We start from the raw sequence: 27,923 nt of genomic DNA, 5'->3' as shown, positions 1-27,923 counted from the left end.
CAGTTGTTGCAATAGTTCGTCTTAATTGACGCACACATGGAGCAATTCTGAAGTGGATTTTTTTGCATTGCATCCTGTGGGAAACCAACTAACTGGTCTCACAACTGAGAAATCATCTTAACCGAGTTCGTCTTAACAGGAGTCTATTGTAGTTCACATTAGTATTTTAGATGCACTCTTCTGTGACTATGGCGACATGCTAACATTAGCACTTAGCGGTTTTTTTCAGCTACTACTGCTATCATCTTGAGTTTCTGTGCTTGACAAGAGCAACATGAGCATGCTTTGACCGCATGACTTCTTGCGTATTGAAGATTGTTCTGAGGCAAAAGCTACGGATGATGGCACAAATTCGTGGCGCATGTTTGGCATGGGAAAAATAGGAAATGCAAATAACTGCATTAACAACTATTCAGCATTAGTTAGTGACTGATGGCAGCTTGTTATGGAGAATGTCATTTTGGAGAAGTGGGCCTCATTTTGGAAAATTGCCTCACCTTGGTTACTGAATGAGCTGTGCCCATAGGTCAGCTGGAGTGAGCTGGTAGCAGGTGCTCACATTGTTAGCATGTCACCAGCTTCAGTTCTGTGTCCAAGGTAGTTTGACATGCTGTTATTTTTATTCCAAAATGTTTAGGACATGGCTACTTAATTTATGCTACAGTAATTCAGTCACCATATTTGCAGGTGCTTGTTCATGACATCTTGGGAAGTTGTATGTGAACCAAATTTTGTTGCATATTGGACTTAAAGTGTGCACTGAAATATTCTTTCTTACTTTCATAAATGTTTAGTACTGCCTGAGGTTTTTATAATCAGAGAACAATAATTGCAGTTCAAGTTGTCAGTAGCATATAACGGTTTTTGTATTACATCTGTTTTAGCCAGGCCTTCATATCCTGTATTTGTTTCCTTTTTCTTGCCTTTAGTTACACTGTTCATGAGTTCTGCTCTGAAGAAGGGTCCTGGTATTTGCCATGAAAAAGTGACAAAACCTTCACGTTGAGAATAATGTTTTCAAAATCTTCAGAGCCTAATACGCCTATGCCCACTTTACAGATGTGGTCTGCTGACTATGTGCAAATTCCTATAGAAGGCAAGAAGCCAAACCCCAGCAGCACAGCCGTCACACCAGCGGTTGTTGAGGAGCCCTGCATCGTTACGACCCCTGAAAAGTCTTCCTCACCACCACCCACACAGCCAGCCCCACAGCAGGAAACAATGGCTGAAAGGATAGTTCGCAAGCTCAGTGCAGTTGACACGGATGACGTGGACAGCTTTCGAACACAGCACACCTCAGCCTCTGTGCTTATCAAGTGTGGCTCAGACAGCTCACTGTCAGAGGACGATGGTAAGTTTTGGATGCATTGGTTTACAGTGCCTTTTGTTGGAGGCTCCCTTTTGTCCCAGATGCATCCATTCTTGCCCATCGTTATCATGATCACCAACTGTTTGCCACTTGTCTTCGAAGTTCCTGGGCCAACAAGCCCATGCCCAAAGTGCAGGCATGCGCAAATTGGTGAAATGGCTTCTTTAATTTTCTTTTGTGCAAGCTTGTGAGCAGCAGCAGAATTTCACCTGACGGTCTTTTTAAAGCCTGTTCCATGCAGGCGCTATTGAGCCTGATCGATTTGACCAAGACCAAACTCAATGCAGATCTAGCGGTGTTATGTGCCCAGTTTTAATCCTGATCAAGCCCAATCCTGCTTGACACCAAGCCAGTTTCTGAAGCTAGATCGAAGTTTTCAGTCAGGATCTAGAGCTGCTCCTGCTATCCTCATGCTTAGGGAACATTCAAATGCAAATTTTAGAGGGAGTGTACAGAAAGATTAGTTTATGGTGGGGGGGTTTTTAACATCCCAAAGTGACTCAGGCTTTGAGGGACTGCGTAGTGAAGGGCTCCGGAAATTTCGATCACCTGGGGTTCTTTAGCGTGCACTGACATCTCACAGTACACGAGCCTCTAGAATTTTGCCTGCATCGAAATTCAACCGCCTTGGTTGTGATCAAATCCGCGTCTTTCGGGTTCGCAGCCGAGCGCCATAACCACTGAGCCACCGCGGCGGCAGGAAAGTACAGAAAGATATTCTATCAAAAGATGCAGCATTTGAAATGAACTATACATTAATCAATGTGGACTGTATTCGTTACAAATTCATTTGTTTGTTACAACTCATCAGCAGCAGGTGCACCCAGCACCACCTGGCTTGCAGCAAGCCAGCTATAACCAGTGTAAACAGGGGGTGTGCTTGAGAGTAGCCTTCAATCTCTTGTGCTTATTTCATTTTGCATGTGACGCCTATGTCATTCGCAAAAGACAGCAATTGGTGCACAGCTTGTCAGGGGGTGAAGACAACCTACCATATTTACATGATTTTAAGTCGGCTCGAATGTAAGTCCACCCCCCATATCGCATGTCAGGAAAAAAAAGGGAGGGGGGTGGGGCGCCTACACATGGCTACATTCCAAAACAAAAAACTTGAGAGGACGCTTAAGCTCCGTCTTTAAGAGTAGAATGTGGTTACGTCATAAGGCCACCACCGCTTATCACCAGACGCCATCGGCCGCGTAGCGCGGTTAGGGCGGGGGGTGCCGGGGGGGGTGCTGGGAGGGTGTGTCGTCAACTATGGCAGCGCTGGCTTTTCCACTTCATGAACTCCTTAATGCTCTCGCATTAAAATATATTAGTCACTGGACTATTCGTCTTCACTAGCACTGCCGTCACCCTCACTGCTGCGGGGGTCACAGCACGTCATTCTAACGTCATCGTCCAGCGAAATCTCCCACTTCGCAAACAACCGCAGCACATCGTCATCCTGCGAAATCCCGCACTTCGCAAACAGCCGCACCACACCATCGCGTGGAACAGCTGAAAATTTTGCCTCGCTGCAGCTGCCACACCTGTATCACCCACTCTGAGACGTCGAACTTGCGGCCTGGCGCGCAGTTGTTCGTTTCTTCAGCATGAAGAATAACAGCCATCTTGAATGTAGCCGTGAATGAGCGCCGGACGCTTACCGGACCCGGAGCACAAATGACGGTTGATGAAGCACTACATTAAAAGCTGGTAAAACGTGGCTGGCAGTCGTCAAATGCGTCAAACAGAGCCAAAGAAAAACTATGCATGCTATGCATGAGCGGCGTCGGCTCTTCCATCAGGTACCGATACTCCCCGGAAGTGCTGCCATTCCGAGTGGCGGTGCCACCGCGATTGGAACAGCGACCCTTCCATCAACTATCGACACTCCCTTGAGCGCCGAATCTGCAGTTGAAAGTAAAAAAGAAAAATGCTTCCGAAAAGCAAGCAGAATAGCCGACTGTTACTGGGTAGGTCCATAGAGCGAACAAAATTGCAACCACGCTGTAGCATCCCTGATATCTTTTTAGTCTTGCCTTTATTTATGGTGCTGTGCTTTGGTTTCGATAGTAAGTCAACCCCCCCACCACTTCGGATTTTCAAATAAAAAAAAATAAGCCGACTTGCAATCGTGTGAATACGGTAACTGACCAAAGCCTGGCACTTTGCTCACTTCACTCTCGAAGGCGTTGTGGAAACCAACTGTACCCTAATTTTACTGAGTGATTATTCTGTTCACAGTATACTGGTATCAGGATTAGACCTATGGTAGGGGTGCTAGTTGCAAATTACCGTCCACTGCGGCTTCGATACGAAGCGGGCTAGGCCTAGTGACGCCTAGCGAGCTGCATGCTGCCAGTATGCTGGCGGGTGGCTCATCACAGCAAGAAGTACATCAGTAGTGTGGGTGTAGTGTAGTATTGCTTCTAGGTTACAGATAAGCTTATTCAGTATATATTGACTCATCAATATATTGGAACAATTTCACGATCCCCTTCGAGTTCAATATATCTGGGATCGACTGTTTACATGAAATGAGCAAACACTGTGCACGGTTTAAGGAGCAGCAGACCGACTGGAAAAAGTTTAAAGAACTCTCAGCACTTCTTTCTGCTTCTATCAGCCAACCAAACTCAGTAATGAAAGACGGTGGTGCTAGGATGAGCAGTGTAAAGCTGCAGCTGCTGCGGATCTGCTCAGTGATTATGGTGCCGCTGACCTGAAAGACGTGGGTTCGATCCCGGCTGCAGCGGTTGCATGTTGATGGAGGCAAAACACTAGAGACCCGCGTACTCTGCGATGTCAGTGCACGTTAAAGAACCCCTGGTGGTCAAAATTATTTGGAGCCTTCCAGTACGGCGTCCCTCATAGTCCGAGTCACTTTGGAACGTTAAACTCTATAAACCAGTAAACCTGCACACTTGGAATATAACAAGGCTGGCCATTGTTTTACAGATATCCAATAAAGGAATCTTCTAAATTTTAAGCGGCCAAAACGTGTCCAGTATGTATACAGGAGGGAAATTGGACAATGTTTATCTCGTCAATAAATTCATGCACTGGTTCCCACAAAGTTTCTGACTGATTACAAGCACCCAAAGATCAAGTGCAAGTGCTCTCACTCTGGTCAGCACCAACGGAGAAACTCTCCAGCATCAAGCAGGTCGATTCTCTTGGACAAGATTTTGCGTACAGTCCTAGTTGCAATTAAACACTTTCATAAAGATGCTCTTGAAGTGATTCTATACTCTTTTGGGAAGGTATGGATTGCAGGCAGCTTTATATGGTGTTGACCAGGTCTCCACACACAACAAGTGATTGGAGGTCCTTGGGCATATGTACCGCCATGCAGTATAGTAAGCCATCTCCATACTGAAGAAGATGGAGACAGTGCTACCCGTGTACAGAAGCATTCCTGACACACAACTCAAATGCCATGAGTTGGCCAGCTATAGAAAGCAGAATAACATGCAGTACAATTTAAAACCTTCATTAAGGTACTCTTGAAGTGATTCTATACTCTTTTGGGAAGGTAAGGATTGCAGGCAGCTTTTGTAAAGCCTTGTAAGTGGCAGTCATTATAGTTCATTATTGAAACACGGGAAAAATGGGGCATTTCCAGCAACCAGCTGTAGGCTAGTTGCCTTTCAAAGCTGTCATTCAGTGGTTTATAAAAAATGATAACTTGCAGTTTCACTATACTATCTAGAATCCAGTGGCATCTTCAATCGGTGCCAGGCAGTGTTGCAGCCAGGAGCTGGCCAACTCGTGGCATTTAAGTTGTATATCAGGAATGCTTTTGTACACAGGCAGCACTCTCTCCATCTTCTACAATATGGAGAAGGCTTACTATGTACTGCATGGCAGTACATATGCCCAAAGACCTCCAATCGTTTGGTGTATAGAGACCTGGACAACACAATATAAAGCTGCTTGTCTGAATGCACATTTCAAGTTTATGTAGGAACTGTACTGTCCAAAACGTAGGTTTGTAGGTGGGGGATGCATTTTTACCGGTGGGTGCACATTCTGGTAGCCACCAAATGGTGCTTCAGAGGAGGCACCTTCTGGGCTCAGAGGCTTCCTGGATGGTGGAGGCTTCCAGACACACAGACCACAGCTTTTTCGCCCTAAGAGGACTACACTGTTAGCGCAGCGAGAAATTACACCACTGTTCACTCAGACTGACACTGTATTTACACGAATATAACGAAAGTTTTTTTCCTTAGCTCAACAGTTTAAGTACGCATCTGCCGTTATATTCGTAACTAAGTTACGAATGTAATGCAGTTTTGTTTTTCGCTGCTCCTCAAGATAGCTACAGCGAGCTTTATCAATAGACTTCCAAGCTGCTAGAAGCCAACTTTTTGATGTCCTTGGGGATGCGCGGCGCTCACTAGCAAAAGAGGAGGGCTGTGGACGTGGAAAGGATGCACGAGCGGTTGAGAAAGGGAAGGCACTGAAAGAGTTGAGTGGAGTAGTGAAAGGAAAGAAGGGCGAACAGGCACAGGACTGGGCAGCATAAAACAGTGCAGCGGTGGCCGCTGCTGCATGGGAGAGTGCACGAGTTAAAGGGAAGCTGAAATGGTTTTTGACAATTCGAGATGATTCAAGGATTAAAATGTATGAAGCTTCTAGGTGAAGCATGCAAAGTAGTTTTGCGCTAGCATTTAAAATGGTGAAGTAACCGCCGATTAAAACTGACGATGCTCAGGCTTCTCTTCACTGCGCTGAAGAAGTGGAGAAACTAGTGATGATGTCATTGTTGCCAAAATTTCAGGTTTCCTCTGCCTTCACCCACATGCTTCTGTGTGTCACCCGATGCAGCGAAAAAACGCTTCGTGGGTGGGTTTTACCTTCAGTAAGGTTGGTTTTCCTTCAAGGAACCGTTTCTTCACTGTAAACGTAGCACCGCCATACATGACGTCATCATTGCGGCCCTTGCCTGGAGGTGTGCACTGCGGACAAACCTGAAAGCCTGAACACCTACACGGGCCTTCATTCGGTGATTACGTCACCAATTGAAATGCTAGCACAAAAAGACCACATTCTTTAGCTGTTTCACACATTTCACACGTTTGACCTCTTAAGCTTGTCGAATTCTAAAACCTCTTCACTTGCCCTTCAACGCATCATAGGCTTTGTTGTGCATAATGTCACACATATTTCTGAAGTATTGCTTCTCAAATAATATTGACATATTCATTGCTTCTGTATTTTTTTGTGCCATCTGCGCTTTTTTTGAGCCCTCGGCTTAGAGTTGCTTGAACAGGCTGAGGTCATGTTATATTCGTAATTTTTTTTTCCATGAGGTTCAAGCTCCCCTTGTGTTATAGCTGGTGTCGCATTGTGTACATGTAAACATGGTACAATTTCAGTGTTAGCTGATACTATTGCACATGATAAGGCTGTAATTTCGAGTGGACATTGCTGTAGGTGTTATTTTGTTACTTTGGATGTAGACATAGGCTCGTTGTGGTACTCTTTATGATGGCAAGCCACAGCACACTATCATAGAGCGGTTTCACTATGAAGCATGGTCCCATCACATTAGCAACCATCTTGACAGATTCATGCACACAAGCCTTCTGGCAGCGTGTTTAGCAAATAAATGTGGCCAGGCCCCCTTTGGGCGCACCCTCTGTACAAGTTTACTTGGAAAATGTGTGTGCAGTTCAAATTTCAGATAAAAGCAAATTAATATCAGATTTATAAACGAGTTGCACAGCACAAGCATTGTCTATCCTAAGCTGTTAGCATTTACGTTTACCTATAAACATAAGGCTACGCTATTGGACATCTGCCATGCAGGAGATTTAAATAGATCCTACCAAGCATTCCGCTTCTCTAGCCATCACAAAGGTTTCATGCTCACAATGCAATCCTTGTAGAACTTCCCTATAACCTCTGATGCTGTGAAAGAAGCTTGTGCACTGCTTTCTTGCAGACTCTGTCAAGAGCTACGGTCGAGGGGCTACCTCCCCACTCTCTGGTAGCAGTGGTGAGAGTGGCTGGAGGCGATCTTCTCAGGACCGCCGACCTTCCCTGCTCCAGCATTCCAAGACAGTTGTGGGCCTTCTCAGCACTCAGCAGCAGTTAAAGGCAGCTGCTGAAGCTGAGGCACAGGTAATGTTTCATTTGCACAGTGGAAAGGAATTTGGGATAGTGTATATATGATGGCATTACAGCATCACCACTACCTTTTTTTGTGGCCGCATTCGGGAGGTGCGGGGTTCAATCCCGAGTGCCGCCGGGTACCCACCGGTGATACAGTGGGTACAAGCTTCCCTTGGCCTGGTGCTCGGCTTAATCCGGGTGAAATGCTTGGGAAATGGGTCTTTGACCCCACCTTGAGCAAACGAAAAATACCTTGTGCCATGGCGCTTTTTGGCCGCAGATGCCCTTGCGCCAATAAAAATTCACTAACATCACTTATCTTTTTGTGGCACTTTTGTGCATGACCCAGTTTGAAAAGTGAATTGATTGGTTCCTTTTTTGCCATTTATTTGTGAAAGATTAGGACACAAAATGTCTTATGTATATCATGCCTTACTTTGGAGACTGTTTAATTTTGCTCTTTATTAACATTTATTGGTATCTGTCTTCCTGTATTTGCATTGAGCTGTACTTAAGTATCAGAGCCATGAAATAAAGCCCACAATGTTTTCTGATGCAGACTTCATATGAAGCCTTGTGCCATGAATTATGCAGATAACAAAGTCAACACTGACCATTCCTGAGGATACAAGGAGCACTGGTGGAAGCGCAGCTGAGGATGCCAAAGGGGCTGCTCTTCGTATCAGCAAGTCAGAGAACTCGCTGACTGACACCTTTGTTATGATAAATGAGGCCGATGCACTTGACGTAAACAAAAGCATTGATGTCCGCAAGCTTAGACGCAGAAGGAACATATTGAGAGAAGGTGAGTTTTATCAGCTGGTCAAAGATGCATGACATTTGATTTGTGCTGGTTCGAGGTAGGGTGAAAGAATATTATTCATGTGCTTTCAGGTATTTTGCTTGCTATAAGTGATTAAGACAGGCTAGTGCTGAAGTGTGCATTTTTTTTTTAAACATGTATTAACTGTGTGTATCTGCCGAATGTTATGGATGTTCCGGACTGACTCTTGAACCAGTACCCCTGTCAAGCGCGCAAGTTAAGTGCACTTACGGGGAGTGCGCTTCAGCACCTGGAGTGACACTTTGGGCTATGCGGTGCTAAATGGGAAATCAGAGTGCACTCTTCTGCGAGTGACACTCCACTTGAGCCGTTTGGCTTTGCCAGAGTGCACTTATTGCAAGTGACACTCCGCGCAAGTGCACTTAACCTGTGTGCTTGACAGGTGTATAAGGTAGTGCAGGGGTTCTCAAACTGGGTTGTGTGGAACCCAGGGGTTCTTCGGGCTACTTTTGTGGGTTCCGCAAGCACCCACAGTGGCCTGCCCTTCCTTTCTGGTACACTTCTGGTGGGCATGCGCAAAGCAGACACAGTACCTGGTTTGTTAGAACTCATTTCAGAGCGTTAGCTCTTCTTAGCTCGTTCTGCAGTTTCATGTCGTCAGTGTCAGTGCCATCCGCAGCACAGACCTTGGCTGTACACCAAGACGCTGTGCACCAGTAATGGTGCCACGTGTTTATGTTTTGACAGGAGCGCTGGCAGTGTTGGCTCTCCCAGAGAAATTGGCAGCGTGCCAAGACACTGCTGCACCAGTGCACATACATTTAGGATGCTGGCAAGTTGGTGTGGAAGGGGCATGGCGCAGAAGGCAACGTGTTACTTGCACTCATGCGCATAGCAATTGAAAGTGTGGACCTCACCACCGAGTTAGCCAAACTAAGCCAAGACAAAAAAGAGAGCATGCACGTCTCATTGGGTTTTTTTCCGGGCGATTCAATGGCGTCGGCGAAGCTGGGGTGGCGAATTTGCTGCCGGTGAGCCCATTTGCGCTGCAAAGCCAGTATCTGTTCAAATTAGAAAAAAAACAATGCCGACACTGCGCTGATGATGGAACGGGGAGCGGTAGATAGCCAAAGGAAGCAGGATGCGACGTCACATGATCCTGGGTGCAGCCCAGCCAGTCGAGTGTGTGAATGCGGGGAAACGTTAAGTCTTGTGACTGTAGCTTTCAGCGTTCTTGTCTTAGGGTTGGAGGTCTGAGCATGGGCGAGAGATGGGTATTGAATAAAAAAATTATTGCTGAGAGCTAGAAAAAAAATACTTGCAAAAGTGAATGGAGCAGCAAAAAAAGCACATGGTCCATTCACAAGCAACACCGACCGATTGTGATGCTTGTGACGACTGATTGTGACATAGGGTTGGGGAGGTGGTTCCTTGGAACATGTTGAAGGCTGTTGGGGTTCCTTAGGACAAAAAGTGCGAGAACCCCTGAGCTAGTGCCACCGTCTAAAGTTACATAACACTAATATCATTTTTGTGGATGTCACTTTTCAGCTCATTGCATTCATGCGCAAGATGGTGGTAGTTATTGGAGCACAAACATCAGTTGTGCTATGATGGCTGCAGCAAAGTGCCAGTAGTCTGTAGCAGCTTTCAAGATAGTGCTAATCCTTCAAGGAGGTGCTCCTACTATCTGTGCAGTAGCTGGCTAAGTGCAGTAAATGGTGCATGTGAAACTCAAGGATGTTATGAATGCATGTGGGCAACAAATGATGGGTTAAAACATGACAGGTGCTTTATGCTGTCATGTCTGGCTGCACCCTCTAGCCATCTGCCAAGTCACATGACTGAGTTATTACTACGCTATGATTCCACTCAGGAGACCTTGATTTGATTGCTCACAGTATCTTTCAGGTTTTTTTTTTTTTTACTAAACGGACACAGAGGAATTACTGATGTGATGCATAGGCATGTAATAGGTGTCTGGAAGCCGTTAGCCAGCTGCTGTGGATACAGGAGGGCAGCTTTAATGAATGTCAAGCAGTACAGCCATGACAGCAATCACAATGTGGCACTTTTGCCTGTTCAAATCACTGGAGCTTTCCCTGGAGTTACACACCTCTATCTAGTAATCACTGTTTTAGTACATCGGTTGTGACTTACTGATGTGAGATGTAGAAGAGGCCTGGCAGGCATTGAGTAATTAAGGTGAAAGTGAAGAAACAAAGAAGTGCTGCATTTTTCTGTTAATAGCAGTGGAGCATATTTCATTTCCTTCACAGTATACTGAATGGCAATGTGGTGACACTGTAAAACCTTAATGAATGCCTGAAGCAGTTTTGGGCAGAAATGAAGGTGCCTGAAAATGCCAGTCGGCACACTAAATTCACATTTTCTTGCACCACCACAGCAAGAATTCTTCCAGTGTAGTCATAAGTGCTGCTTGTTTACTTTTACTTTCATGGCGCATCATGTCTTCATGCCAGTTGTGCTGTCCTGTTCTAGCGGTGCCACAGTGCTTCTGCAGTGCAGTAGCAACTTTAATTGATGAAAAAATAGACTCTTGACATATGCTTTTTACTGAAAACTGCGTGGCAGTAATGATTGTTTACAGTTCCGCCTTGCGCTACTGCATGCCCATCGTTTACAATATCAAAACAGAACTGCTTCAAAATATTAACGTTTTCCGTGGCCTCCTTCAGAGGAGTGACGCGCTAGCAGTGGAGCCTTCTCACAAGTGGCGACATTCATGTAAGGAGGCTTCATCACACAAACAACGAGCAGCTTATGATGAGCATACATTCTCGGCACACAGGACTACATGGATGGAGTCAAGGGGAACACACATTGGCACCAGAACAGCAAGACGCCTTCTGAAATGAAAAAAAGACCAGCAACATGGCAATCAGCAGCCGAAACAGCACGCAGCTGGGCTTGGCTGGCTGACGTGCAGCTGTAGCCACTATTGCCAAAGGCTGGTAGCTCAGAAATCTATAGTATGGCCCCCACTTCATACCCTGTCTGAGTTTACCAGTTGAAGGTAACCAGGCATGGACAATCAGTTTTCTGAATATGTTCCTTCCTTATGTGATTGTGGTTTTTACGCTGCAGTTATGTCTCAAGAAAGTTACCAACTTGCCGAAAAGCTCATTTTACGTCCCATATAGTTATGTGTCGTGTAAAAGAAACTGATCGCAGTTCGGTAATATGCATACGAGGCTGCACAACAGGCTTGCGGGAGTGCGCAAGCAAAAACATGGGTATTTGCACTCGAATTTCAATGTGTGAAAAGGTGCACAAGCAAGCATTTCCCTACCTGCAGGAGTGACGAGCCATACTGATGCAATTCTTCACATCGATTGTATTCTATGAATTATGTCATGATCTTTTCCTGAAAACGCTTTGCAGCATGTTTATATTAGCCGAAAAATATATTTCTTTACTTATTTCTGAGTTGCAATGCAAATGTGCTTAATGAAGTGCGTTTTTTTTTTTTCAAAATTTTGTATTTTTCTGAAGAAAAGAAGCACGGAAAGAACTTTTTTTTCCCCAGTATTCGAAATTTCTTGAAATTTTACACCTTTGATCCGAACCCAACCGCGGCTTGCTATCAGGTTGTAATGACCATGGCCCGGCCTGGCCCAGTGCTTGTTCAGTGGTGTCCATACAGGCCCGTGTGCTTTTCACGATTAAACTTTGACCTTAAAACAAATAGAAATACCGTATTTACTCGCGTAATGAACCCACTGGCAGCGCACCAAGATACCTTGGCAGCGCGCCAAGATGCTGCCCCCCCCCACCCCCATCAACACTTGATTATCTTTTGAGAAGAGCTCCAGCTAGAGGGGTGGGGGGCGAGGGCGGGCGCGCACTGCGGACCTTGGCAGCGTGGCAAGCTGCTGCCTGCCACTGATAGCATAATTTTTTTATATATATATTTTGAGGAGAGCTCATGCAGACGGGTGGGGGGAGAGGGGGGCGCAGCACGCTCGGCGAACTTGGCAGAGCGCCAAGACGTTGGGCGCTCTAAGCTAAAGCTTGAACATTCACATTAGACACTCCTCACTCTAGTTACCTGGCAGTAAAAAAAGTAAAAAACGCGCGCGACCTTCAGAGCAGGTGTTCAGCACGTTTGCGTTATCTGGATGCTATTGGCCGGCACCCCTGCTAGCAGTGCAAAATTGCCGGATCCCGTCAAACAGAAGGATGCTAAACACTAGCGGCACGAACGCGTCTGACCGCGTGCGTTTTTTTTGATGAGGGAAGGACGGAGGGAGATATATGAAATCTCGACCCTTCCAAAAAAAATCTGTTGGAAACTTTTTTTCTTGTGTAGTGAACCCTCCACCCAAACTGATGTCAACTTTTCTGGAAAAAAAAGTGGGTTCATTACGCTACAACAAGCAGTAATCAGACATCTGTATAGCAGCTGAAAAAGGTGCAGAAAGCAAGAAGCGCAACCGTGGGTTCGTACCAGCGACGAGCACCTACACAAGCTGGACACAGCCAAAAACCATGGATGCCATCCTTTTCAGTCGCTCGTGAGGCAACACTTCAGGAGTGAAACTTCTAAAAACAGCGGCTTTAGTGCAAGTATAACGTGTTCCCCTCATAAGCGCACAGGGATGCTTAGCGTCCTAGTGCACTATGATCGCATTGTTACGGACTCAGGGTTTGATTCAGCTAGCAGGGTCAGGAGAGCAGCCGATAAACAGGCACTTATGCTTCGAGGTGCACACAGCTTTACCTACATGGCGACGTGACTTTGTACAGCAGTGAGAAATATAGAATCATATCATTTTCAAATAAGTAGAGAGTTCCACTTCAAGCAGGGCTAGTAGCTTATTATAAAGTCCAAATCCTCAACAGATCCCAAGAGCGGGATTCGCAACACCAAGGACCACATCCGCATGGGTTACTCAAAGGGTGTCCGAAAACACAATGTCTTCAATTAGTCAGCTTTTCGTAGGTCAGGAATGCAGGTGAAGATACCATTCTACTCGCATGAAAAGCATCCACTTTGAAGCAGTGCGGCACACCAAAGAACTGCACGCATGGGGCACAATGCGGGACTTGTAGCTGGACAGTAATGAGCTTTCGCTGTAGGGGACGTTTGCAACTGTCCAGTTTGCTCCTCTGTATCGCCCCCAGTCGGCTAGGCGTCTGCTGACGGCTTTGTCGGTACTTTGGGCTATATCCGCATCTGGGACTTGATGGGTCGGGAGGCTGGAGAGAGCCGTGTCCCCCCCTTGAAATTTGTGTGGATTTATGCCACTGGGTTGGTGTGTAGAGGGGAAAGACGTAGACAGACTGACTGAGTTAGAGAGCCAAAGAAGTCAGCAGCTATTGATATTGAAGAAAGCAATGAGATTTTTAGTAATGTATGTGAAGTAAGAAAATGGCTTTTGTTAATTATTTTATATTACAGATGAGTTGAGAGAAAGACAAAAAGTGGCAGCATACCATCGTTGAACAAACCCAAAATCCCTATTGTGTAGAATTAAAGCTCAGCACTGGGTTTTTGCAATGGCTGCCTCTAATTTAGTGACCTTTGGCTTTTTCTGTTGACAAGAAAGCTGTGATTCATTCTTGGAAGGATAATTCAGCTATTTTTTTCCTGCGTTGTTTCAGGTTTCAAGTGGTCATGCCAACTTGTGTTTCGAAGCAAGCTGACCATGCACACGGCATTTGATAGAAAAGACAACAATGAACCTGCAGCTGTCACTGCTCTGGCTGTGTCTAAGTAAGTCACAGCACTTGTAATTTGTATCTACAGAAGGCTAACTCTGTTTTTCAGGGACCCCAATTTTTTTGCACAGCGAAAAGCTTAGTTGAAAGTTCCCGATCCCACTATGGTTTCTTTAAAAATGCTGTAAAAAGGATTTGTCAGTCAGACATCTCACTTATTTTTTGTGTATGTCATTGCTGAAAACTGTGGTAAGTGACTGCAATAGTGGTAGGATACCAGCAAAGTTTAGAGACCAGAAAAAAATGTGACAGGAGCCACAAGATAGCAATCTCATGGTGACTTCCAATCGCAGAGTTGGAGCACTTCTGGAGCAACGTTTCTTGCTCTTTTCGGAGCAACTGTATTCCAAACGCAGATCTGACACACGGATCGCGTCTTCCAATCGTAGACAGGGAGCGGTTGCCGCGCCGAGATTGCTCCGCCGAAATCGGCGGATCTTTCGGCGGATCCGGCTGGAAGTTTGCGTGACGTTCTTTTTCAGCAGCGCTAGCGGCGCCCTACATGCTCTAGCCTGCATGCTCTGGCCAGAGCAAGTGTACTCCAATCGCAATTTCAGGTCGCGCGCTCTGCGCCGGATTCAGGCGCTCTGTCACAGAGCGTGCAGACAGCTCTGGGCCTGCGACTGGAATTCACCATTACACTGAACAATGCAAATACAGTCTTAGCACATGTCTGGGGCCATGGCATTAGTTCTATGTGAAAATATATATACCTACCCCGTATTTACTTGCGTAATTTGTGCACCCTAATTTATTACCCGGATTTATTTAAAAACTGACTTACATATTTTGAGCTCCCTGCTGCACAAGCACAGCAGCATGCATGCGGGGGTTTGCAGGGCAGGCTTGGGAAGGTTGGCGCGGCCGCTTCGCCATGTGCAGCAGCAAAAGGCGAGTGAGTAGTGTCAGAAAAATTCGGCAATTTGTTTCTAAATTGGTTCTGGCAAAGAAATGTCAATTGAGCACCGTTTACCTGGCTCGCCCACACCAGCAGTCACTTTCCTGTATGAGCGGCTGCGGGAGCAAATTTCCATCCCATGGGAAACTACAACGCAACAGTGCGGCGCCAGGATAATGCGGTGGGAGACGGGTTGTATTCGTCAACTTATATTTGGAGTCAACTTTGGCCAGCAAGGGCTACAAGTTGGGGGGGTCGACTTATATTCAGAGTCTACTCATATGTGGAAATATACTGTTCTCATAAAGTTCATCCAACAAAGATAACGCGATCCCAAAATGAAATTTTTTGCTTGGGTACCATTGTTTTGCTGTGCTTGGCTAATTCGATAACTCAGTTAATTCGAATATTTTTCGTAGTCCCAGTGACTTTGCATTAGCGAGGTTTTACTGTATATCTGCTTGTATAGTGGTTGGCTAGTTGTACTGATTCATTAGTTTTATTTGTTGATTTTAGTGGCAGCTGGAATGAGGCACAATATTCTGTTTGTTTACCACATCGTGGTGTGCTTTGCAGTTGGGCCATTCATGCAGCCCATGTCATTTGGCGAAATGCATGCGGTTTAAGTCCAGCTGTCTATTGTTGTTCACATCTCTCAGCAGTAGCATTCACCATGTGGTCATTGTTTGTGGTCAGGGATCACAAGACGGTGTATGTGGGTGATGCAAGAGGGCGAGTGTTCACCTGGAGTGTGACTGAGCACCCGGGCCGTGCCATGGCTGACCACTGGGTGCGGGATGAAGGCGGCGACAGCTGCCTCTCTTGCGGGGTACGCTTCTCCTTTGCCGAGCGCCGCCACCACTGTCGCAACTGTGGCCAGCTCTTCTGCTCCAGGTGAGTGTGCTGGCAGTATGCTGTTATGTTGAAAAGTTGCGCAGTTGCGCAGTTGCAATTTGCTTCATATTTGTTGGTTGTTTGAGGTCTTCCTGTTAATGCTTCTCTCTCTGCTCTTTTAAAGCTGCCTTGAAAAGGTCTGCTCCAAAGCTCACTGTACATCACATTGCTTAGAGTTTCCTCTCTCAGGTACAAAAAACAGTCTTTGAAAATACCGAGTAGAAAAGTAGTTTAAAAAAGCAAAAGCCTGGAAACCGAAACTGGATTTCGACGAAACGCTGATGTCACAACAGACCAACCAGTGACATCACGGATACCTTCACAAAACCTATTGTATGCTTGTTAATTGGCTTAACTGGCGACTGTAAGTGACATCTTGAGTCATTATTTGTCTGAAATGACCAAAAACGAGCTTGAAATTTTCTCCTTCAGCAAATGCAAAGCAAGTATCAGTGAGCGTGCAAACTATGACATCACACATGCTAGGTGGCCTGCAAAAATTGTCCCATTTGAAGTCACGAAATGAGAAATTTTTAAATTCATTTGTGCTGCAAACAAAACACCGCCCTACTGCAAAATGTGGCGCTAAGGACTATACTCCGTTTCATACACGAGGTGCAACACTGTCAAAGCTAGCGCTCGTGTTTGCGCTGCCTGCATCCGCGACCAAAAAGTAGTGCGCTCCTTGTGGCGAGCAAAACACAGTCAATCCTGTGCCTGCAGGCTTACTACATGACACATTTCTCATCAGCCTAATTAAATGCACTCTTATTGCTGACAACACGCTCTCGTTTTTTCTTGACTTAGACCACTCGGCCACGGTACAAGCGCGGAGTAGCACGCCTCCCTTTATTTTTCCTCGCGGACTACTTCCATACCTTTCACAGCGTTGCACCTGATGTATGAAACGGAGTATAGAAGACTGTGCAGAATGTATCGTGAAAGTTTTTGTGAAATCTGTGGTGGTAGAAAAAATGGCAGAGTTGCCCTTTAAAACGACAACGAGAAAATTAGGCATGGGCAGAAATAATACGTGTGCATTAAGAGGGCAGTGTCATTAGCAGTTTTGATGAGACTGGCAAAATAGCGAAGAAATTCAACATAGATTTGTACAATAGCCAAAATAATGTGACACTAATGACAAAGTCAGTGAGGCCGGGGAAATGGATTTCCTGCAGGTATTGAAGGTGAAAGGAAGCAAAGCCTTAGAAGCAATTCAGAGAGCAGGAGGCGATCAAGTACCATATTTACACGATTTTTAGTCGACTCGAATGTAAGTCGACCCCCCCCCCCCATCACATTTATGAAAAAAAGAAAACTTGCAGGTCGTTTACGCTTGGCCTTTAATATTAGAACACAATAGCGCTATTCTGCAGCCTCCGCTTATCGCCAGCCGCCATCAGCTGCCGCCCGTGGGCACGCCCGTGGGCACATTCCAAAACGAAAATGTGTTAGTCACTGGATGACTCGTCCACGCTTGCGCCATTGTCCTCACTAGCGCTGCTGTCGTGATCGCTGCTGTGGTCCTGCAGCTCGTCATTCTAACATCGTCGTGCAGTGAAATCCCACACTTCGCAAACAGCCACATCACGACATTGCGTGGAACAGCTGAAAATTTTGCCTCGCTGCAGCTGCCACACCAGTATCACCCGTTGTGAATGTCGAACTTGCGGCCTGGCGCGCACTTGTTCGTTTCTTCGGCGTAAAGAATGACAGCCATCTTGAATGTAGCTGTGAATGAGCACTGGTCACTTACCGGACCAGGAGCACAAATGACGAATGATAAAGCACTACATTAAAAACTTGTGAAACGCGGCAGGCAGTAGTCAAATACATCAAAGCCAAAGAGAAACTATGTGTGAGCGGCGTCGGCTCTTCTGTCGGCTACCGACACTCGGCTACCGGCTACTGGCACCGCTGCGGTTCGGAGTGGCGGTGCCGCTGTGGCTGGAACAGTGGCTCTTTCATCAACTATCAACGCTCCCTTGAGCGCCGAGTGCACAGTTGAAAGTAAACAAAAAAACGATGCCTACTAAGAGTATAACTCGAATGTGTTATCGGGCCGCCGCCGCTAATTAGCAGCCACAATCTGCGGCCATGTGTGGGGAGTGGGCTGGTGCCAGTTTGCTGCTTATCAACAGCCACGATCGGCCGCCGCGCGCGGTGTGGGGAGGCCGGTTTTGCGTGTTGACATACCAGCTGCCCAAGGCCAGCACCAAGAGCAATGCAATGGAGCCGCGCAGCAAAAATGCAATCACGCTGTAGGATTCCTGTTATCTCGTTTGTCCCACCTTTATTTATGGCGGATTTATGGCCAGATTTTCAAATTTTGAAAAATAGGTCGACTTACAATCGTGTAAATACGGTAGCTGCAGATCTGTTGAAGGATGGAGAAGACATTAGCTAAAAAAACATCATCGACATTATCAGCCTGACTACGCCCACTGCAGTGCAAAGGCCTCTCCCATGTCGCTCCAATTAACCCTGTCCTGTGCCAGCTGCGGCCACCCTATCCTCATAGTGCCACATGTCCTCAAGCGTATTTGAAGCTGGAATACTAATGCCAACATTATTCTAATCCGTAAAAAAGGGGATGCAGGACTTGAAAAATTATAGACCGGTTAGCTTACTATCTGTTGCGTACAAGGTATTTGCAAAGGTAACTGCTGATAGAATTAGAACAACCTTAGACTTCAATCAGCCAAGGGATCTTACTTGTTTCCGGAAAGGGTGCTCTGCAATGGACCGTATTCACACCAATCAGGTTTATAGAGAAATGTGCAGGATAATAACCAGCCCCTATACACTTGCAGTGATACAGGATGTACTACGTCCGCCGCTATGGATGAGGGTTGTGCTGGTGAACACTCTCAAGGTTCGGTTACACTACACATAAATAACTCCGAAAGCAGAAGATCGGACAGCTGTTGCCATAGCTCAGTTGCTAGAGCACCGGACGCGAAATTCAGAGGTCGTGGGTTCGGATCCCACCAGCAGCATGTGGTTGTTTTTTATTCTGCTTTCATTAATCTCCCATTGATGAAAACCACAAAATTAAAAAAAGAAAGACATCCCCTATGTTCCTTGGTTTTGGTGACTGTTGGCTTCCGTCATGTATGTCATAATGAGAGCCTTTTTTCTTTGCCTTGTCCTCGAAGTAGTACGGTCAGTCTAAAAATTTATATGAAGAAAACTGAAGTAATGTTCAAGAGTCTGGGAAGAGACCAACAGGTTATGATAGGCAGTACGGTATTCGAAGTGGTAAGCAAATACATCCATCTAGGGCAAGCAGCGACCACAGGTCCAGACCATGAGAGGGATATAGCTAGGAGAATAAGATTGGAGTGGAGTGCATTTAGCAGATACACTGAAGTTGTGAATAGCAGCTCACCAGTATCCCTTAACAGGAAACTATGTAAAATTTGTATCATGCACCTATGGTACAGAAACTTCGAGGCTAATGAAAAGGCTTGAAATTAAACTGAGGACAGCACGGCGAACTATGGAAATGAAAATTGCATGGGTAACATTAAACAACAGGAAAAGGGCAGAATGGGTTAGGGATCAAATGCAAGTTGATGATATCCCGATATCTGAAGAGGAAATGGTCATGGGCAGGGCATGTTATGTGAAAAAAAGATAACTAATAGTCCCTTAGGGTAACGGAATGGATTTCAAGATAAGGCAAATATAGCAGGAGGCAACAGAGAGTCAGGTGGGCAAATAATAAGTCACAGGAATAAGGGGGCCACTGGTGGTGCAGGGCAGGTTTAATTGGCTGTAAATAGGCCGTAAATAGGCTGTAAATAGATTGTCCTGCAATGAACATAGTTTTGCTGCTGCTGATGGTGATGAATCTGAAAAGGCCTCGCATGCATCCTCTTATTGCACTGTTGCCATTTAAAAAAAAATATATAGGGAATTAAGCCAAGAATATATTCATGCATAATTTTGGCTACTACTTGTAACCAAAACTCTGCGGTAAAAGCTCGTTAATTTGACCCTTGTTAATTAAAAAATCTGGATAATTCGAACTGCCAGCACAGTCTCAGCCAGTGCCCATGTAGGTCTATAGCATCAAAGTCAAAGCGTTCTTTATTTTTGAAAGTACAAGTGTTGTACACTCATTAATTGAGACTCTACAGGTCTCTTACTTGTTCATTTAGACCGGCTCACGAAGGGAGGCCAATCGAATTAACCCTACTCAAACCTGAATTCTATGCTGCAGAGTCACTCGTGCACATCTGACCAGCATGCAACAGCAGGTGTGACAACGATCAGATGGCCCCTTCTCCAAGAACAGTCACACTGCGTAGTTTTGGTTTCGCTTTTCCGAGTTTTGCACCAGCCCGCATGAGCCAGCCAGCCGAGCCCAGGTGTACACTTTTTTGGGCACTGATTTGCGCATCGCTGATCTTTTCTGTCTCCCCTTTTTTTTCTTGCCGCTCATAGTTTCCGTCCGCGTGGTTCTTCCGTTCTTCCAGTACGCCAAAACTGCGCACTCGTCACGTGCCGTTTGTGCAGTGAAGCCTCCTTGCATGCGACTCTGCCACTTGTGAGGGGTGCAGTACAGTAGGTGCAGAGCTCCACAGCTACTGCATCGCACCGTGAAGGATGCTGGGAGGCCCTTACCACTTTGGAGCAGTTCTGCTTCGACACTGTCAACAGTATGCATGCAGTAAAGCATTGATGGAAATGTGATAAAATAATCATTGTCGCACATTTTCTCATGTCAAGAGCAAGCAATCATTGCCCAGTCTTTCAACAAAAATTTACCATGATGCAAGCAGTTCTTGATAGGTCACTCAATAATTAGAACTTTCAGATAATTAGAACTTTTTTCCGGTCCCCTGAAGTTTGAATTGATGAGCTCTTTATGTATTATAAAAAGTTACTTGCAAATTTGTTGAAAGTGTTATTTTTAGCATTCAGACATGCGAGGCATTTAAAGAGGCTGTGGAGCGAAACTATTAAGTCGAGCTAAATTAATAGGCTGAGGTAACAAACATATCACTTATATCTGCTTTGGTAAGCTGCAAAATTGCATATAAAGTGAAAAACAACAGCAGTGCCACTGTCGAATTCTCATACCGGCACCTACTGATGTCCTTTATTGGCTGCTATTTGCTGACACTTAACTGTGTTCTCAGAGCACCGTTCTATCACTCGCCTACACTGCACTGCAAGCAAGTGTCACATCAACAGGAAGGAAGTAACAAAGCAAGAGGTATTTTCATTTTTTAATCGGGCACAGTCAGTGCTTGTTTCTCCAGTGCAAACTTCATCCATATTACGGTCACGTCCTCACAGTTATTTTTGCAGTACAAACTCAATGTCATTAGGATCCAACTTGGCATAACCTAAGCATTTGCCAGACTACAGTGTGTGGTGTTCACCCGCTGCGGTGGCTGAGTGGTTAGAGCACTCAGATACTTATTCGCAGGAGCCAGGTTCCACCCCAGCAGTGGCAGCCGCATTCGGTGGAGGGAAAATGCAAAAAACCGCCCGTGTGCTGTGCGACGCCAGTGCACATTAAAGAACCCAAGGTGGCCTAAATTAATGTGAAGCCGTCCACCACGGCGTCCCTCATAGCCCGTGTATCACTTCGGTGCCTTAAATCCCACAGTTTACAGTGTGTCATATTCTCGTTTCTCTAATCCGCCTTTTTCACAAGATGTGACACCGTCTGAGTGGGGGAAAACTCATTGAAAATAAACACACGTGGGAGACACTGGCACAGTCCAGTTCCACGAGGCACATACTGCACCTGTGAAGTGGCAAGTGTGTGCATGACAGCTGTCGCCTGTCGCTTGCACCTGTTCTGTCACTAACATGAACTGTGCATGCGCAGCAGGCTCTGGCAGTTTGCTGTCAACCAGTGGGGCTGGAAGAGGAGAGGCATGCATGCGCAGAATGGCTGTGTGAAGAGGCCAGATTTCACAAGCAGTCTGATTATAAAACCCTTCTGCCAGAAATTCCTATTGTTCTGTCAAGTTGTAATGGTTTCTTTCATTTTGGGTCTAGTATTGCAGATTTATACATTGTTGAAGGTAATGGAGCTAAAAGGTCCATCAAAAGTCACACAGAGATACAAGAATGCAAAGTCAGCAAAGCTTTGCATAAACTTTGCATTCTTCCCAACTCAGCTTATGGGGTGAACTCTCATGCAACAACTCTGACACTAAACTCCTGAGCAAAGCAAAAAGAAACGCTCATGTCCCACCACTAGCCTCCACTCTAGGCAAATCGGTGTGGCTATGCATTTGGGCATATCCCTGCGAGGCTATCTAAAATTTTGCATCCAACACTATAGTGAGGCGGAATACAAAAGAGCGTGCTAGCTTGTGGCCCCCATTCCAGTCTAATGAGCAGTGTGCAGCAAAAGCTAGAGAAATGGTATCTCTTGTGTCATCTCTTTGTGCATCTGATACCACACAGTTCACAAATGTAGGAATGAAACCATGCTTCTTGTCATGGGGACCGCACACTTGCATGTTCCCTTTCATGCACTGTACCAGTATTTTCTCATCCAGCATTTTATTGGTTCGCTATCAAATCGTTTATTATACAAAAAGAAATAAATATGGTTGTCTTGTTGCCTTGCTCCTATAATTCCCAAAGGCGTGTACTAGCCAGCGGAAATCCGCCATATGTTTTGTTCTGGCTGGACCTACTGAGCTGAAACGTTTCCTTCCTTGTCCCTCTCTGTCTTTTTGCTCATCTCTCTACATGTTGTGTCCAAATGCAGGTGCAGTCGGTTCGAATCTGAGATCAGCCGCCTGAGGATACTCAAGCCAGTGCGTGTCTGCCAGACCTGCTTCAATTCATTGAAGCCCCCTGGGGAAACCTAGGGGTGGGAGGCAGCATTTTCTAGTCAGACATATCCTTGGACATTCCATAGCTGCTGTAAAGACTCTGTGGGCTCCCCATTTTCCCCCAAATGGTGTGCTGTAAATAACGTGCATGTAAATATTGTTCTGTGCCGAGTGGTTTTAAAGTGTGCACGTTAGTGGCGGGCCCATCCCACTATGCCACCATGTAGCACGCTTTACAGCTAAGCGAAGAAAAGGAAAAAAATAGCACCAGTCAAATGACTATAGCTGCTAGGCTTCTTGTCACTACCATGTGTTATAGCAGGTTGTGTACCACCAAAGTATATATTATATATACATATATATATTATATATATATATAAAATCCCAGAGTACTCTATGAGCTGAGCAATACATTTAACTGCTATTTCTTGACCTTTAGATGCCCAGGTTGTATTTTATTAGTTGGCAGCTGATGTGTGTGACTGTCTTTGTGCTAGGTTCTGAAATAGTGCCTACTCTCTCTGCTTGCACTTCTTGAGTGTTGTCTGTAATGTTTTTATCGCCAAGTATTGCAAAGAATGCACTCTGAATTGTGAAATTAAAGAAGGGTTGTGAGACGTTGGAGGGTCACAACTCTGTTTGTTGCAGATTGTTAGTGGGAAGTAAACAAGCCCCATATCAAGGAAGTAGCATGTGAGAACTGCGAAATGGAGGGCAAGCACTGTTTCAGTATGTCTCGTAGTTCTGTGCACACACTATTCTTATGCTGCTTGGCAACCAGTGTGTGTGAAGAATGGGCGTTTAGCAGTACGTCAGCCTCTGAGATGTTTTTTTTAACCGACTGTCAAATGTTAGTCCTGATACGACCCATAGCACACAAGAGTTGTTTTTATTAATATTGTTCTTTAACTGGAAGGAAAGGGTGCATGGCATGACAGGTCAACCCTGTGATTCAGTTCTTACGTATGTGCCTGTAGGCCATGAATGGGCAAGTTGATTGTTATTAAAATGCGGCTATGTTTTAAGACATTCGTCACCATGTCTTATTTAAAGCTTGACACGGCCCTACCTCATTAATACCAGATATGCAGTGTACAGTATACAGAAGTTACTGCATTGCAGTCTGTTCACAGAGCCATTGACAGGTAATTTTTACCGGTTTGGCTCAGCGGACGATAGAAGCAGTGACTGGGTAACAAAATGAACATTGAGTTGTCTCCCCCTGCTTTGTTGGTCTTGCAAGTGATGAACACTTGCAAAGCTGTTAAAAATCCCTTTGCGAGGTCAAGAAAGAAAAAATTCTTGATGCCAACTATCTCTTAATGCAGCCAGCATACCAGGTGTTTTTAATGCAGTAGTGCTAAGGAGCTCATGTCACAGAAAATCCGGCATCTTAGGCGTTGGCATTGTTGACCATCTGCGAAAAATGCACAAAAAATCTCCAGAGAAGCAACCTAGGAGGTAGGTGGACCACGCAGGCCACGTGACCTTCTGGCGTCGTCACAACCAGTCACCGGATTGTGATAAACTGCGCACCGTGGCAGGTGGCAGTTAAATTTGACTGGTCACGAGAGGTTGCTGGGAAAAGCAGCCTGTGTCGCACAAGTTTTACTGATGGCAGCACCTGCCATCGCAGGGCAGTGGTCATCGCTTTATCGCTGCACCACTGTGCCAGGAGTGGTAGGAGGACTCCTAGGGATCTATGAATGATAAATAGAGAATGACAAATTCTGCATGTATGGACATTAATGCATTAGCTATCATGCCATATCCTTCAAGCGGGGCTTAAGTGTCCCCTCAAATTTTTTTTAGAAAGGTCGAAATTTTTTAATAAAGAAATGTAACTTGCTTTAGATTTATTTCAGCCCTAGGGCTATATTGGGGGCTACAGCAGGCACCAGGTAAGATGCAGAATGCTTTAATTAGTTTTTTAATTAACAAAATATGTTACTTAACTTTTCTGATTTTTATTTCAGGGGGTATTAGCAGAATTGGAGATTCAAGAAAAAAATTCACTAACAAATATTTAGTGCGCGTTACGCAGCGAGATAGATTCACCCTGGCAGGCTGCTTCATGCTGTAACTCAGCAGCAGTGAGTGCCTCCGGTGTCAGCCGCTCCACCCTGTATTTTGCATCACGCTGCTGACGCCACTTGAGGCCTAGGAGGGCGGGCCAACAGTATCACTGCCAGTTTCGCTTCGCTCTGCGACTTTGCGGGTTGCCACCTCATCGGAACCCGATGCGCTCTCTCATTGCACTTGCAATACGAACTCAGAGTGAATGCGTGGTCTTTTGTGGAAGCAGCAAAAAGAAAGGCTCACACCATTCCTGCCTGTGCTGTGTGGCACATCAGCCGTGGAATGGCATTGCGGAGTGAAGGAAGGTTATCCACAGAAGAAAAGTGGACATGGTTGTCGCATATGTAACCGTGGAGAAGAACAAATGTCGTGCGGTGTAGTTCTACACTTCCAGGCACCCAGGGCGCCGGCTTCTAGAGGAGATTTTGTTTGTGAGGATTATCAACAAATTTGCTTCTACAGGTTATATGCCGCCAATAAGGAGACCTAAAGTGTATGAACGCGTATGTTCTAGATGGAGAGTTTGAGAATGGGAATGCTTGCATTCGTAAGAGCGAAGCCAAGAGCCAGCATTTAACAAATAGCCCTGTGTGCTGGTGCAAGCATGACGTCAGTCTGGAGAGACCTTGTAAAGCACTGTATTTATAATTTTCGTTTGAGTCTGCACCAGAAGCTGAGTGTGACAGGCCTTGAACGAAGCCAGGGTTTCTGTAAATGGACCCTGATTCAGTTAGACAGAGACACTGGCGTTTTTACAGAAGGTGATCTGGATGGGTGAAGCATGGTTCTGTCGCAGTTGATCTGTGAACCTGCACAATGCCCATTACTGGGCTGATGTGAACCTTCACTGGCTTCGAGCGTTCAAACACCTACAAATGTAGGCAGTGAACGTTTGGTGCCGCATTTGCAACGACCAAATCATCTGCCTCTACTTTTATGAAGAGTCACTGGCTGGGAAGAAGTCCTGTGAAGAAATTCTGGAAGAAGGGGAAGATTTCATTGGAGACCTGACTCTCAAAGTGCTCAGGGAAGTGCGGTATCAGCATGGCGGAGTACCAGCGCATTCTTCTGAATATGCTATGCATCTCAATATAAGGTTTCCGCTGCAGTAGATAGGATCTAACGGCCCCGTTCCATGGCCCCCGAGGTCTCGGACTTGACCCTATTGGACTTCTTCCTGTAGGGGTACATAAAAATTGGCTGTGGTTTAGCTCTGGTTAAACCTGGAGTGACGCAAGAGCTACATCTGACTGGCTATGCCTAGGTTCGACTTGAAAGTGAAGACACAATGGTTTTGCACTCATAGTAGTCATGTAACGGCTTGAACCATGTGACCAGCCATGGCGCCGCCACGGAGCTCAAGGCAGGGCCACGGTGGCCACGCTGAAGGCTCGAAGAGGTGGCGTAGTGTAGCTGTCGCTACAAAAAACGAGGTTTTCATTGATGGGCCTGCCAGTGTTGAAGACTTTAAAGGGACCCAGAAAAGGGGTCTCAAAAAAGGTGCGATATGTCTGGGATGTTAAAAGACGATGGTTCATAATTATCCCCCAGCAAGAATTATTTTAATGCGTTTTGTGGAAGCTGAGTTATATGCAGGCAAATTTTGAACTTCCGCGTCTTCGCACCTTTCCCTCTCCTCTCGCACGCCAAAACTGCGGCGCTCCTCCACTGGCCCCACTCACTCGGCCCCTCCCCTACCTCCGCCGGCTGCAGCGCGCGCGGAGTGGCCGCGGCCGCTGTAGCGCGTGACGTCTGAAAGAATTTGGCGCTGTGAACCAATGATAACCCCCCAGCTGCTGACGTCATTTGCAAGACGTGACGTCGTCTGCCAGGTTTTTGTGCGAAAGTCTGGCACCGCGCGTCGCTGCGAGGTGCGAAAGCGGGAGTTTTTAAAAATGTATTGTAAATTTCCCGCTCGCTTTTGAGGTCTCGTACGCGGCATGGACGCTTGGTGGCCTGTACTCTACATAGTGCAAGTATTTTAAAGCCAAGCTCAAACACACCTTTATGTGGCCCTTTAAGGCGAGGGTCATCACAGCATGCTCTGCAGTCGAGCCTGCAATGCTAAGGTGGGTACTTGATTCTGGCAGTTGTTTCCCACTGACAGCTTGATATCATAGTGATGACCTGTGCCATGCAAGTTTTCTTCATGAGCAGCTATGCAGCATCTGCAGTACAAAAGAAGACTAGTCCCCAGTCGAAACTTCAGTAAATGTGTTTTTAAGTGTGTGTCATTATGTAATGACGTCATAAGGTCACGTAACCTAGGTGGTCCGCGGTGCTATCACGCTGTCACCAATGGTCAATTTTTGAAGCATTGCCAGCCCTGCACTTCTGTGCAGATTTGTGCACTTTCCCGTTGATGCAAAGAACAATGTACAGGCTGTTTCACACTTTGAGGGAAATGCGAAGCGCTGCCGCTGACAGCTGGGGAGAATCAGCGGTACATTTAGTATAGCGCGTACCGCGCCCCGCCACTGCCATGCGCAGATCGCCCTGAGTGCACCAGGTGGCACCATGTTCCCGTCAGTGAACAGTAGGGTTACAGTGTAGTAGGGTGCCTCGATCCACGCGCCCCCTCGCAGGGTGGACTCTTTTTCTGAAGGGGTCAACGCCGCCTTTCCGAGCGGCGGTGGTCATTGCGGCGCCCACGCTTCACTGCTGCGGCTTGGGGAAGACGCGCGCGCGCAGCGTTTTTTGTGTGCCCCAGTGCATAAGCCACTCGCGAAATGACTGAAAGATGTTCCGATTTCCCAGAGAAGCCGAAATACTCCTCTCTGGCTGTAAAGATGAAGCGCGACAAGTGACAGCCAACGGACTAATAGTTTCGGGTGCCTCGATGGGCCAACGCCACTTTCAGGGTGAAGACACTGCTCTTGCCGGGGGCATGTTGGGTCCCACTCTCCCCTTCAGCTGCACTGAGCGTAATGCGGCAGCGCGCCGTTTCGAAGAGGAAACTGCAGCTGCCACGTGGAATTGAAGAAATTTTGTATTCTACTGAGACAGACTGGTACCAGAGATTGTTTGAACAATGAATCAGAGGTAGTTACTCTAAAGCATGCTATATTTTGCAACTAATCTGCCGAGAAAGTCAGCGCCTTATGAACAGTCGGTGCGCTCATGCGTGTTGGTTCTCTTCTGTAGCGTTCATTTTGCGCTGTGTTCTTTCATAATAGCATTCTTACATCTTGCATAGCGTATGCCAGTGCAATCTCTTGACCTGGATACTCTACA

The 27,923-nt window shown here is 46.1% G+C and overlaps 1 protein-coding gene across 2 annotated transcripts in view; it reads left to right on the top strand.

Moving 5' to 3' along the window:
* Positions 1-23,639, top strand: part of bchs (WD repeat and FYVE domain containing 3 bchs) — a 187,937-nt gene extending 164,298 nt beyond the window's left edge. For both annotated transcript variants that reach the window (XM_077649982.1, XM_077649983.1), the window contains exons 64-69: positions 1,060-1,351; positions 7,305-7,483; positions 8,069-8,279; positions 13,887-13,998; positions 15,598-15,795; positions 22,544-23,639. In XM_077649982.1, the coding sequence (XP_077506108.1) occupies positions 1,060-1,351; positions 7,305-7,483; positions 8,069-8,279; positions 13,887-13,998; positions 15,598-15,795; positions 22,544-22,646 (1,095 nt within the window). In that variant the 3' untranslated portion in view covers positions 22,647-23,639. The remainder of the gene's footprint in view (positions 1-1,059; positions 1,352-7,304; positions 7,484-8,068; positions 8,280-13,886; positions 13,999-15,597; positions 15,796-22,543) is intronic.
* The last annotated feature ends 4,284 nt before the right edge of the window (positions 23,640-27,923 follow it).

Source organism: Amblyomma americanum, chromosome 1 (genome assembly GCF_052857255.1).
Source record: "Amblyomma americanum isolate KBUSLIRL-KWMA chromosome 1, ASM5285725v1, whole genome shotgun sequence".
NCBI classification, from domain to species: Eukaryota; Metazoa; Arthropoda; class Arachnida; order Ixodida; family Ixodidae; genus Amblyomma; species Amblyomma americanum.
The sequence above is the reverse complement of the archived record's forward strand: the minus strand, read 5'-3'. Positions and strand labels throughout refer to the sequence as shown.